Consider the following 13,469-nt stretch of genomic DNA (forward strand, 5'->3'; position numbering starts at 1 on the left):
TTTCTTTGCCTATTATGCTTCTGCCTAGTCGGCAACATATAAAAGGAAGGAAGAGCTGATTTGTTTTATTTTTTAATGGCAAATAATCATTTTACTCTTAATGAGTCATTTTGCTTTTATTTGACGGTCTTTTTTTTTATTAACACTACTAAGCTCCGTTCATCCTAAAATTTTAACTAGATTTTATTCAATATATTTTATGATCCCTTGTAAACATTTTGCTCAATCTGATGGTCGGATTGAAAATTACATCAAATAACGTAAAACTGGTCAAATTGTGTTTTTTCATCAAATTTTTGAATTTCTTCAAAAATTCTGAAATTTTAACCCAAGCTAAAGCATCATATTAGAAGGCTTCACGTAAATTTTTAGAATTTTTTGATAACTCAATTGAGAATTACAAATTTATTTTACATAAAACTAGTAAAAAAATATCGATAAAATCTTGACCTGGGCTATAGCCCACCCAAGCCTTTACCATGCCTCTGCCCTTGGCTACGATGATGTCGTATGCAAAATGTATTTTGGGACTGTTGATAGTGGAAACACAATACATTAAGATATTGTTAAGATAGTTCCAAGATCATATGATGGGGTCAAAAACAATAATTCATCTCAACATGATATGAAAGATAATGTCATAAAAGGAGGAACACAAGCAATGAATCTTCTAATAATGTTCAAGGAACAGGCCTTATGATGGCCATAGGTGTAAGGCTTGACTTCATGTATATAATAATATACTTCAAATTATCATAACACAGAAGAATAGACAACATGTATGTTGATATGGTTCATATGCATGGATAAGTTGACAATAATATCAAGGATGTTGAAATGAGAACCAAGATAAAGAATCGTGCAAAAGAAAAGAAAGACTAGTGACTTGGGTAAAGGCTATAGAGAAAAAAGAGATTGCTAGGGTATGATAGAGACGACTAAGGCGAGCATACGAAGTGATACTTGGTATATTGTATAAGATATGATGAAGTGAGAATAATAAATTGCGAGGTGAGAATAACATCATTATAATTTTAAATGAGTAATAATTGCCAGAATGGTTTTGCCATCGAATGGACAATTTATTGGGCAGCCGGTAGCTGTATCCTCCTCCCTCAGTCAATCTCTCGTCAAAGCATCTCATGATGACCCTAGGGGACCTAGTGGATGTCAAATTGTTAATAATTAACCTTTGTGAACAATGAAAATGACTGATGATCCAAAATGGCAGTACTTTATTTGTCCATTTCTTATTTATTGTCGTCTGATCTCTCTTACCCTCTGGGCTCCTCAGAGGACCATCTTTTGTTTTTTTGTCGCATGAAGCGGAAGGAAAAAGACAAAAGAAATTAACACTCACATGCAGGCCAGATCAAATTGTGCTTGTGGGCACACATCCCCATGTTTTAGACTCCCCAATCATTCATCTCAATAATTGCTTTGCTTTGCTTTGTGACCTCAAATTGTACTATATATACACTCTTCCATGGCCCAAACTTTAGAGGGAAGCCTTTTTGAAAATGTGGAACCGCCTCCCATCTGAACTCCTTGCTAACATCTTCTCCTTCCTCTCTCCGGACTCCTTGGCACGTGCCAAGACAGCATGCCGGTACTGGCGCACTTGTGCCAATTCATACCCATTGAGCACCGCCGCATCAATGGTCCGGCACCACCAAGCATGGTTTGTAGCTCTGCCCACACGCAGTCGTGGGCTATGTTGCTATCTTCACAATCCAAATATCGACAAGTGGCACGTCTTATCTCTCGATTTTCAACCCCACCCGACCCGACCCATTGCCTCGATAGGGAGCCTAATCCTTTCAAGACCCACAGATTCTACAACTCTCCAATTAGCTATAAGCAACCCTTTCACTAAGGAATTCAGGTGCCTTCCAATGCTGAAGATTGCAAGGACTAATCCAGCTGTTGGTGTTGTGATCTTAGGCCCAGCCCAACACGGCCCATCTTTACATTTTCGAGTCTATGTAGCAGGAGGGATGTCCGAAGCTCCACGTGGAGCTGCCACGTATGAGCCCACAATGGAAGTGTACGACTCGGAGGATGACGCGTGGAGAATTGTGGGGTCAGTGCCAGTGGAATTTGCGGTGAGGCTAACGGTCTGGACCCCTAATGAGAGTGTCTATTCTAAAGGGGTGCTATATTGGATGACCTCGGCCCGGGCTTATAGCATAATGGGCTTTGAGATTAGGTCCAATAAATGGCAGGAATTGAGTGTGCACATGGCAGATAAGCTTGAATTTGCCACATTAGCTCAGCTCAATGGGAGGCTGACACTTGTCGGTGGCACGAGTGGTGGCGATGCCTGTGTGTGGGAGCTGGATGAAAGACACGCGTGGTGTTTAAAAGAGAAGATGCCAGTTGAATTGACAAGGAAACTTTTAGGGGGGAAGGCGAGCTGGGCTACAACTAAATGTGTAAGGGGTGATGGGGCTATATGTTTGTACAGAGACCTTGGTTCAGGAATGGCGGTGTGGAGAAAGGTTGGCGAGAGAGGTAGATGGGAATGGTTCTGGGTAGAGGGTTGTTGTTCAATAAAAGGCAAACGAGTACAAAACTTGCCGATCAAAGGTGTTCTGATTCCTCCCAATCTTGCTCCTTCTTGTGCGTTCTCCAAGCAAAGACGATGAGGCATTGTGCGGATGTGCTGTGAATCTTGCAGCAGCGTAGCAGTAGGGCCTTCGCCAGGGCCTTGTCCCTCTTTCATTTGCAATGTAATATATATATTAACAGTTGAGTGGTAATTGGCTTGTGAATCGTGGATTCTATGCGAAAGGAATAATTCTCTTTTGAGAACAAAGGATTCACGAGCTCGGGGTATTTGCACTGACGTTCCTCGCCTTTGAAATTTATTAACCAAATATATTATTTGCACTAAAAATTGTAACTTCTCCATTTACGAGGAATCTGCTTCTCATGGTGTAAGTGTTCTGAGCAAGATATGGACCTATGGTACTGTAGTTGTAAGAGTCACAGCCAATGTTCCAATGGGTTTTGCATGCTCAGTGTCTTCAGGTGAGCAGATATATTAGAGCCTGCCATAGTTTCTGTCACAGCAAGGAAAAATAGGCCACCCAAGGTGCTGAAAGAAGTTGAAAATGAATTTTCCAAGCTTTAAAGAAACACTTTGATGATACACTAGAATTTGCAGGCAATGTAAGTGTATTTGGTAAGGAAGGGAGATCAGGACAGTCTTGTCTGAACAAAACATGAAAACTGTGAAAGTTTCAATTTACATTCGACATCCATTTCATGCTTCATATACACATGACCATATAATGGCCAGACGATGGTAATGATAGATGATGGTGCGGCAAAAAGTGAAAGTGTGTCGAGCACAACCTTCATTCCAAGGAGTTCAAATCATTGAACTTATAATCGGCAACTGCTTAATTTCTAGCTTGTGATTCCCTTTCATCTGAAGCCATTTATCACAAATCCATTTCCTTTAATATATCAAAATAACTCATAAACCTCGGGATAATTTAAACTGAACTTTGCTTTACTTCATTAAATTAAATTAAATGAAAGCAAATATAAGATCCCAATATTTTTTTTTTTTTTTAAAAAGGAAAGAAAGATGGATCCAAATCAAATGATGCCTTTTTACTTGCTACTCAAATTTTAAGACAGCAGCATTCCCTTACCGTAAATGCCAAGCAACCATTTCTATGGACATCTCTTTAAATTTTTAGAACACGTATTTTCTTTCTTTACTGCTGTTGATTTAACGGCACCATAGCCCATTGGCTTACTCGTCACCACCCTCGAGTGACATTAACCGATGGAGAGTTATAATGCTATCATTGAGAAAAAGGACCGTATTGGAAAAAAGAAAGCATAAAAGGGATCACGCTAAGAACAAATGAAGAGTACAGGTCCCAAACGCATATATATATATATATATATATATATATATATATATATATATATATATATAATTAACAACATTTTCCAGTTGCATCATCTCGACCGCCTATTTTGACGGATTGTCACAGTAACATAATGGACAAACCTACGTCGGAGAAGTAAGAGACTGTTCTCACAGTTCTGTCGCATATACGGTATGAATAATTCCCTAATGAACGTCTTTTGTTGATCTGTTAAGTACACCACTTGTTTCTTCAAGGTCAAACCTGCATGGTCTTCAGTTTCTTGATTTAGGAGCTGGGTTGAGTTTTTCTCTTTTACGGTATTTCACTTGTATCGGAGACTCTGCTGTTTTTGCTTTTCTACTCTTAGAGTGGATGTAGATCATCTGCACTGAAGTGCGTTTTTCCTTTCTGTGAATAATGTTTGTTTAACACGTTGGAGAAAATGTTTGTTAATGAATGAGTAGGTGGTAATAATTGAATTTAAAGTGGAAAAACATAGGAGGTTTAAAGGGGAGTTTGTGTATTTGATAGGCAGTGGATTATGGTTTCTGCTTAGCTTTTAACTTGATTGAATTCTCTAATTCCAAGCGCATCTTTTGTGGAACTGTGAACTCTTATTGCCAGTTTCTTTCCTTCGTGTTTAATCTTTTGTATCAGCCAGCATAAGAAATTTCATTGATATAATTAACCGGGAAAGTTTTGCTCATCAAATTTGTTTCTGGAGTTGAATTTTTTTTTTTTCTCTTTTGGTTAGATTAGTAGAGTTCATTTTCACAACTCCGTGGACAAGATATGGATTTTCTTGGAGTAGCCTGAAACTGCCCTCTTGTATGTTGTGAGAATTCCCTGAATCTTGAATTTTTAACTCACTGTCCAATTTGGCTAGATTGGGTTGTTGCTGTTGCTGGTTCAACTTCTATTTGCTGGGGACTGCCACAATCCAGTTTCTTCCTCCTAAATGAGAACTCTACATCTTACCCTGGATCAGTTGGGGTTTTGTATCAAACATGACTAGAGGTTTGGGGACATTTATACAGTGGAAGAATATTGGGAATACTGCATGCTCTGTCTTTCTGAGTAGCAATGGAAGCTTTGCAAGTTATTTCTTCTGCAACAGAAATAATCTCAAGTATGGTAGGGGTTGTCAGTGCATTAGATCAGGCTTCTAGGAATCTTGATGAAGCTCCTAAGAAAATCCGAATGCTAGAGGAATTTGTCTATGATCTTGCGAACTTGACGCGTCAAATTAAGCAAAAACATGTCTACAAGCTTCATAACCCCCAGTTAGATCACCAAATCCAAAGCTTGAATGTGCTGATAGAACGAATGCATCCAAACATTATGAAGGCAAGAAGGATTGTGTCAAGAAGTAGGGTAAAGAATTTGGCCAAGGTCGTGTGGAGTTCTATGGCGGGAGACCCTCTTAGCAAACTGATAAATACCATTAGAGATGATTTGAATTGGTGGTTTGAGTCTCAAAGGTTTGCCCAACATGTTCAGATGGTGATAGAATCAACAGCACAGGATGTCCCAGTTCGATTGAAAATAAAGGTTGAATTAGGATGGCCAATTTCTAGTAAATGCCACTTTGTGAGAAACTTATTGGAACAAGAAGTTTCTCATCGGGTTCTTCTAATTGTTGGGTTATCGGGTATCGGAAAGTCGTGCTTGGCTCGACAAGTAGCTTCTAACCCTCCTACTAAGTTTGTGGATGGAGCAGTTGAACTTGGATTTGGCCAATGGTGTAGTAGAAATGCTTGCAATGGAAATAAGGATGAATACCAGAGACGTCTTGCAAGAAAAATCTCTAAATTTCTGGTGCAAATTGGATTTTGGAAGAAGATTAGAGATGAAGATAATGGAGATCTTGAATATGTTTGCTGTATTCTTCAAGAAGCACTGTATGGAAAGAGCATTCTCATACTTCTTGATGATGTGTGGGAGCAGGATATAGTTGAGCGGTTTGCACGGCTGTATGATAATGATTGCAAGTATTTAGTGACGACAAGAAATGAAGCTGTCTGTGAAATAACAGAAGCCGAGAAGGTTGAGTTGAGCAAAGATGACACAAGGGAGATAAGCAAGGCAATCCTTCAATACCACAGTCTACTTAGCGTGGAAGAACTACCGGTATGAGTCAAATAAACCCTCTTTCCTTTTTGTTCTTCTTTTTTTTCCTTTATTGTAAATTTTTCTAAGTGGTTCGGACTTCAATTTTTCTTTCCATCTCTCCAGTTTTTTCTCCTACTCAGTTTTATTGTGCATTGCCTGTTTATTTTCTTTTACTATACTCAAAGATCCGCTTCAGTTTTTACATGATAAGTTTGTCATCTGTGAGATTCTCTTTGAATTTTCACTCAAGATTACAAACCACTGAAGAAATGATGTTAACCTCTCTATTGAATCTCTGTCCATGTCACAATTTCATTGTGGATACAATAAGAACTTGCACACTTGCATGCTGTAACTCTTGAAGATGGGAATTACAGCATTTTGTGTTCTTGTTTCTGATGAAATATTTTTTTTCTGCATGTGCAAGCAAGACAACTTTGTATCTGTGCAAATTTTCAAGTGCATTACTATCGAACTTCTACAATTCTCATTTTGAGTGATGCTAATGTAGCTGTGAGCCTCATTGATTTCTGCTAAAAGATTTTTGACACGCACACACATACATATATGGACTGCATCCTTGTGTTGGCATACAAGTTATATGCAACATCCAAGTAGAAATTAACTAGGCATAAAAAGTGGTGTCACGTTGCTGATTTCATCCATAAATTCTTGGATCTTTCTTTTTATTTTTTCTTCTTTATTTCGCAGGGCGTAGCAGAGACCTTGCTTGAACGCTGTGGCCACCACCCTCTGACAGTTGCTGTTATGGGTAAAGCTCTTAGGAAAGAAGTAAGAGCTGAGAAGTGGGAAAAGGCCATCACAAACTTATCAACCTTTGCCACACGTGCACCTGGTCCTGTCTCATATGTAAATGAAAAGGAAGCTGAGAGCACCTTAACTATTTTTGGGTCGTTTGAGTTCAGTCTGGAAGCTATGCCTAGAGATTCTAAAAGGCTCTTTATAGCTCTAGCTTCCCTTTCATGGGCAGCACCTGTACCGGAAGCTTGTCTGGAGGCTGTTTGGTCTGTTCTTGGGGAGGAGATATTGTTCCCTCTTATTGTCTGCAAGCTTGTTGAAGGTTCTTTGCTGATTAAAACGGAGATGGATCCCATGTACCTAGTTCACGACATGGTTTCTTTGTATCTAGATAGCAAGGCAGATGACTCTACTGGGATACTACTAAATGAATATTCACCGGAAGAGACTGCTATTATTTGTCCTTGGCTGCTTATTTTTGGAAAAGAAAACGTCAAAAGGATTGCTGAAAAAAGGACGGAGTTTTTGTTTAATGTCTTGGAAGAAAAGCAGGTGGTAACTACCTTAGAAGCACTCATCCAAGCTTTAATGGCTAGCAAATCCATGTCTGAGCTCGAAGTTAGCAGGGAAAGGTTTAGTGGAATACTAGGCCCTAGGATTGCAGACTTGATCTCAACTGATTCTTTGAGTCTCATTGCAGTGACTACAGAAGCCATCACAAATATATTCAGTACGAGTGATTACTGCAATTATTTTCCTTCCCTTGAGACTACTGGCGCAATCAATAAGCTGGCAACAACACTGCAGGAATGTGAGGAGGACCCCATAACTCAAATCCATGTATTAATCGTCCTTGCAAAGCTCGCGGAATTTGGAAGCCTTGAGACAGTTGATAAGGTGCTCGAGAGCATTCCCTTTAACCAGCTGGCTGATTTGCTCTCCCCTAGTGCTGAGATATTGCATGAGAGCATGTTTACAGTGTTGAACTCTTTGACCAAAGCTGGAAAGTCGAATGCTGTTGAGAGAATGTTCGCTTCTGGGATCGAGAAAAAACTTATTAAACTTCTTGAGAATGGATCTGAAGTTCTACAACACCATGCTATTGTCACACTGAAGGGATTTTACGAGGTTGCTTGCAATCCTGGAAGTGGTTCTCTTCATCCATCTAATCTAAATCTTCTGCCATGGCAAGTTAGGCTTCGTCTAGAAACTTTTGTTCTGTCAGATCAAACTGTTCCTCAGACGTCAAAGACACAATCTTTTGAAGATCTCATTTATAAGCTATCAGATGGGAATATAAAGCAGATATTGCAGGCAATGCAAGATCTCATACCAATTATTGAGAAGGCAGTAGATTCTACAATCAGAGAAATGATTTTACAAAGTCCCCTAGTCAAAAGGCTATCAGAACTTCTGCAAAGTAGGCACTCAGAACAGAACTCAGTGAGATCTGAATCTGCCTTCTTACTGATGAAGCTAGCTTTGGCTGGTGGAGAACCTTGCATTACGAAATTTCTAGACCATGAAATTATTCCCGAGCTAGTTAAGATGATGCAATGCAATGTTGCGGAGCTGCAGGATTCAGGCTATACAGCACTGCACCAAATGCTTTATGGAAATGGTGGGATCCTTGTATTGCATAAGATCTTTAAAACAGGTCTAGTGGATAGGATGGTTGAATCATTAGACAGAAAATCAATAAAGACACGAGAAGTGAATGTTCATTGCATTTTGGATCTTGTTGAGCTAGGAAATAAATCCTGCTTAGAGAAAATGCTGTCATCACAGGTGGTGGAGAAGCTTGTAAGATTGGAAAAGGTCACCGGGGGATCTGGCGAAACAATTGTCGGATTTCTCGAAGGCATGGACAAATGCAAGGATCTGTCAATGATGGAGCGTAAGGTGATAAAGCAACAAGTGGTTAGGAAGGTCAGGGCCTCCTTGAAAGGGCATAAATTTGATTCTCAAATATTAGCATCAGTAGATGCTTGTATGTCCGAGCGTTCAAAAGGTTCCAGTAGTAGCGGTTGTGGTAGATACAGAAAGTAAGTAATCAGGTATGAGAACAGATGAGTTTTTTTTTTTTGTCCTTTTATATAGTTTACTCTTCATGCTGGCCTTGAATCAATACTTGTAAACATGTCATTTTGAAATTATGAATACGATTTATTTTTACTCAATAGAGAATAAGAGAATAGTATAAATTATTTATAATCTAATTGGCATAGATAACATCAAAGCTGAGGTAACATTTCTTGGCAGTGTAGCCAGGTTTGTCACAAACTTGACAATAAAGGGGTTCCCGATTGAACTGTCTTCGTCCAGTGTGATAAGAGGTGAAGTTACTAGAACAATGATAGCTACCACGCCCCCTCCCTCGAAAACTACATGGCCTGTAGGTGTGTTTGCAGTTTGCTGACGAGTAGACATATTTGCAGAGCCATCAATAATAAGACTAGTTGAGTTATTAGCTGCAATGTGAGACTCTGATGTTAAAAACAAGGAATAGAGTTCCTTAAAGTAACATTATCTTTTAAATTGAGATGACTTTTTTATATGGTATTAGAATCTTGTTGATTATATAGTCATAAGTTTAAATTTCATTATTCGTATTCTAATTAATAAAAATCAAGCATAAGGTAGTGTGAGCTCGTGCAAGTTTAAAGCCCAAAGGATTTTTACTTAAGGGGGTATGTTAGAGAGTAATTTAAAAATATTCTTGAAACCTCACCTAATAACTCAAATTTTTAAGTTGAGATAGTTCTTTGACATGGTATCAGAGCCTTAATGACCAAACAATCACGAATTCAAATCTCATCACTCCCTTATTATCTCTTTTAATTAATATCTAATTAATAGCACTATGTAGTGTGAGCCTATGTAGCCTAAAGGGCTTTCTCTTGAGAGAATGTGTTCGAAAATAATATAAGTCATATCTTGGAATCTCACCTAACAAAAACTATTAGGCTGAAATAGTTCTTAATTTGACTCTCCTTCTGTTTTGTGAGTGCCAAGTTCACTTATCATTATCATGGCAACAAACGACTGTCATAATGAACACTGCAGAAAATGTTTGATAGGTTCCATCCTCCACTTGGCACTGATACAATCTCTCTCTTTTTTTAAAAAAATGAACATTAACTAATTGTAGACATGGTGTAGTCGAACTAGGGAAGAGTTCTCTGATGATCTAGTTTATCAATATTTTTGGCTCTGCAATGATCATTTTATGAACAAGTTTTTAGATGTTTGTATTTGTTTCTATGAATGGAATGTGCATTCAGAGGAAAATAGTTTCAAAATTGTGTAAAATCAACCTGTAAAAGAAAGTTTTGGTGAGAAACTATTGGGTTTCTCTGGATAAAATCCAAAGTAGATGAAGGAAGACAATGACAACGAAAAGCCTATGCTTCAAGAGAGGTAACTTTTAGCCCAAAGTCTTCTTTAATGAAAACTATCAGATTCACTTGGCTAATCGGTGAATATGATGTCTTAAACTATTCAGCTTGTTGTGCAAACCCAGATAATAGAGATCACACATTTTCTATTCTAACAATCTTGGTTCTCATAGTTGTGTTTATTTTTGCCCCAAACACATCATGGTTTTTTATAGTGCTCTAGAGAACTTAGCCTTTTCATTTCTTGTAGAAGTGACCTTGTTTTGCACTCACAGACTCTTCTTCTTAAGAGTAGACTGTAATACCCCACTTCAATTTCCCAAGTAATAAGAATTATTAAAAGCTTAGCTTATATTGGTTTTAGGTAGTACTTTTCATCATAGGAATGGGGTAAGAGTACCAATACTGAATTAACATATGATTTAATTGTCTATTTGAACTTAGATTTTGGAATCTCCATTCAACTAGGTTGGGTTCCTAACATGGTAATTCTTTTGAATATAGGCTTTACTCCCATCTCCCTTGATGGTTTATCGACTCGCTCTATTGTTAAGCCTTTTGTAAGCGGATCTATAACATTATTCTTTGACTTCATATAACCAATAAAAATATTTCCATTTGCGAGCAATTATTTTATAGTGTTGTGTTTTTGACAAATGTGTCGAGACTTACCATTATACATATTTTTTATGCCTTACTAATTGCAAATAAGCTACCACATTGTAGCTGACATGGGTTCCAACCAACTTAGAATATCTTCTAAAAATTTTCAAAGCCGATCTATTTTCTCTCTAACTTTATCTAAAGCTATAAACTAAGACTTCATAGAGTATCTAGCTATGCAAGTTTGTTTAAGATTTATAAGAGACTACAACTCCTCTAATAGTAAAGTTAAATCCATTTATGGATTTTAAGTCTTTTGGTATCTAATATCTACTTAGCATCACTATACCCTTCAAGTATAACTTATATATATGGTGTCTTATCCAATATCTTGTAAGGCATTTTATTTAGAATCTAATTTGTTGGAAAAAATACCCCCTAGGTTTTGATGTAATCCTGAATTTATTAACATAACATTCATCATTTCTTTCAATGTTAGGTTATTGCATTAAGCAATGTCATTCTATTATGGTGAATAAGAAGTCGTGGTTTGATGGGTTATATCATGCTCAAAACAAAATTTATCAAAAAGCAAATCACATTCCTTACATTTATCGCTTCATATCACTTGATCTTTTAATTTAGTTGATTTTTAACATTGATTTTAAAATGTTTGAACATTTTTAAAGCCTTGTCCTTTGCTTCATAGTAGATAAATAGAATAATATCTTATACAATTATTAATAAATATAATAATTTTTTTTCATCTCTAGTTTGCAAAAACTTTGAATCACAAATATCAATGTGAATTAAATCTAAAGGCTCATTACTTTTGTTTATGGAATAGGAAGGTGACTTAGTCAATTTGGATTCCACATAAATTTTACTTTTCTTATTTTGATCAACATGAGATTTCAAGAGTAAATCCAAATTACTAGTTCTTTTCAATATTCTGTAATTAACATGAACAAATCTATCATGCCATAAATCAGAAGACTTAACCAAATAAATAATGGAAGAAGCTTGATTAATCTTGTTTTTTAGTATAATAGTCATAACATTGAGCTTAAATAGCTCATTACATAAATATCACTTGTCCACAACACATCCCACTCTTGTCAAGAAAAAATTTATAAGACTCAAAACCATGCTTAACCCATTCTTTCTCAACAAAGAGTTATAAACTAGATTCTTTTGCATATCAGAAGCATGAATCACATTTTTAGAGTCAACTCTTCCCTTATGTCATCTCTTAGCACCACCTTTCCGTGAGCAAGGATTTTGCACACTAAAAAGTTACCTATGAACAAGAATTCTCTATCAGCAATTGCAATACACTTTAAAAAAGTATTCTTGTCAGAACATATATAATAAATGGCTCTAGTATCAACCCACCATTATCTATTTTTGTCCACCAAGTAATAAGTTTCTTTGAACCTCTTTTTATTGCCACTACCACCATTAAGGTCTTCGAAAGAATTTGCTCCGCCATGCTTCCTATTTAAGTTCACTCCACTTAATTTTTTATATTTGTTTTCGATGTAGAGCATATGTATAAATAAAGTTAGTCAACAGGGAGACTAAAACAACGAAGTTACTGGGGTAATTAATACATTAATATTATTAGCACTATTTTTAGTCATTTGTTATCTTAGTAACATGATCAACTTTATATATATATATATATATATATATATATATATATATATATATATCACACTTATATAATCTCAAATGACTAAAAGTAGTATTTAAATTAAACCACAAAATTTATGACATATCAATTGCGCAAAAACATAAAATTTAATAAATAAATTCATACACACACACACGCCCATATAAGCCATTAGATCATTAGGTGGCGTTGTGTTGTGGGTCATATCAATTTTTTTTAACATAAAAAAGAAATATTCAATCGTTGCTAACATGTTTTCTAATAAAATAAATTAATCATAAACTTAAAATAAATAAGATGACATAATTTTTATTATTGATATAATGACATATTGGATGAACTTTGTTTTTAGATATTGAGACTACAATATATTGAATCGACCTAGGTTAAACTGTCAAATCTACGACATAGGTCATAAAACCTTGATAATCATATAGAAGAAAAATAAAAATAAATTATGAAGGCCTTTGCTTAATCAATCCAATATTGAAGAATGAAACTGGAAAACAAATATTAAATTAATAAAAATGATAAAAAAAAAACCCTACCCGAGTCAACTTAGGTTACCCTACCAAACTCGCAATCCAAGTAATGAGATCGGGACAACCCCATAGAAAACAAATAAATATGAAGCCCAATTTTCAACCAACTCAATTTTGAAAGATGAAATCGAAAAAAAAAACACAAAAAAAGGACAAAAAAAACTCATGTAAACTCGGGCTAACCTGTTAAACCTAACCTTTGACATGAGATAGAGATAACTTTATAAAAAGCAAATAAATTAAATTAAAAGGCTCCACTTTCAACGGATTCAATGTTGAAGGTTAAAATCGAGAAAACAAAATCCATGAGACCAAGATAATGAAAGATTAAATAAATAAATAAGATTAAGTTGTTAGAGAGTGAAATTAACAAAAAAAAAAACAATATTCAATTAAAAAAAAGAACTGAATCAACTCAGGTCAATCTGTTAAACTCGCAACCCTGGTTTGGTAGGCTAACAGGTAAAAAAAGAACCGAATCAACTCA

The 13,469-nt window shown here is 36.3% G+C and overlaps 2 protein-coding genes across 4 annotated transcripts; both read left to right on the forward strand.

Annotated features, from left to right (window-relative positions):
* The first annotated feature begins 1,474 nt into the window (after window positions 1–1,474).
* On the forward strand, window positions 1,475–2,913 carry LOC7475709 (F-box only protein 6). Its single transcript, XM_002304114.4, has one exon. It carries the CDS (start codon window positions 1,521–1,523, stop codon window positions 2,646–2,648), a length of 1,128 nt encoding a protein of 375 aa, XP_002304150.3. The 5' UTR covers window positions 1,475–1,520; the 3' UTR covers window positions 2,649–2,913.
* A 1,033-nt stretch (window positions 2,914–3,946) lies between these two features.
* On the forward strand, window positions 3,947–8,944 carry LOC7475708 (uncharacterized). Of its 3 annotated transcripts, none has more exons than XM_002304113.4 (3): window positions 3,947–4,082; window positions 4,648–6,023; window positions 6,717–8,944. In XM_002304113.4, exons 2-3 carry the CDS (start codon window positions 4,977–4,979, stop codon window positions 8,811–8,813), a joined length of 3,144 nt encoding a protein of 1,047 aa, XP_002304149.1. In that variant the 5' UTR covers window positions 3,947–4,082; window positions 4,648–4,976; the 3' UTR covers window positions 8,814–8,944. The 3 variants fall into 3 exon arrangements, with proteins under 3 accessions (XP_002304149.1, XP_024452791.1, XP_024452789.1); XM_024597023.2 differs by having other exon boundaries at window positions 3,959–4,082; window positions 4,780–6,023; XM_024597021.2 differs by lacking the exon at window positions 3,947–4,082 and having other exon boundaries at window positions 4,109–6,023.
* Window positions 8,945–13,469: the final 4,525 nt, after the last annotated feature.

This window comes from Populus trichocarpa, chromosome 3 (assembly GCF_000002775.5).
Source record: "Populus trichocarpa isolate Nisqually-1 chromosome 3, P.trichocarpa_v4.1, whole genome shotgun sequence".
NCBI lineage: Eukaryota > Viridiplantae > Streptophyta > Magnoliopsida > Malpighiales > Salicaceae > Populus > Populus trichocarpa.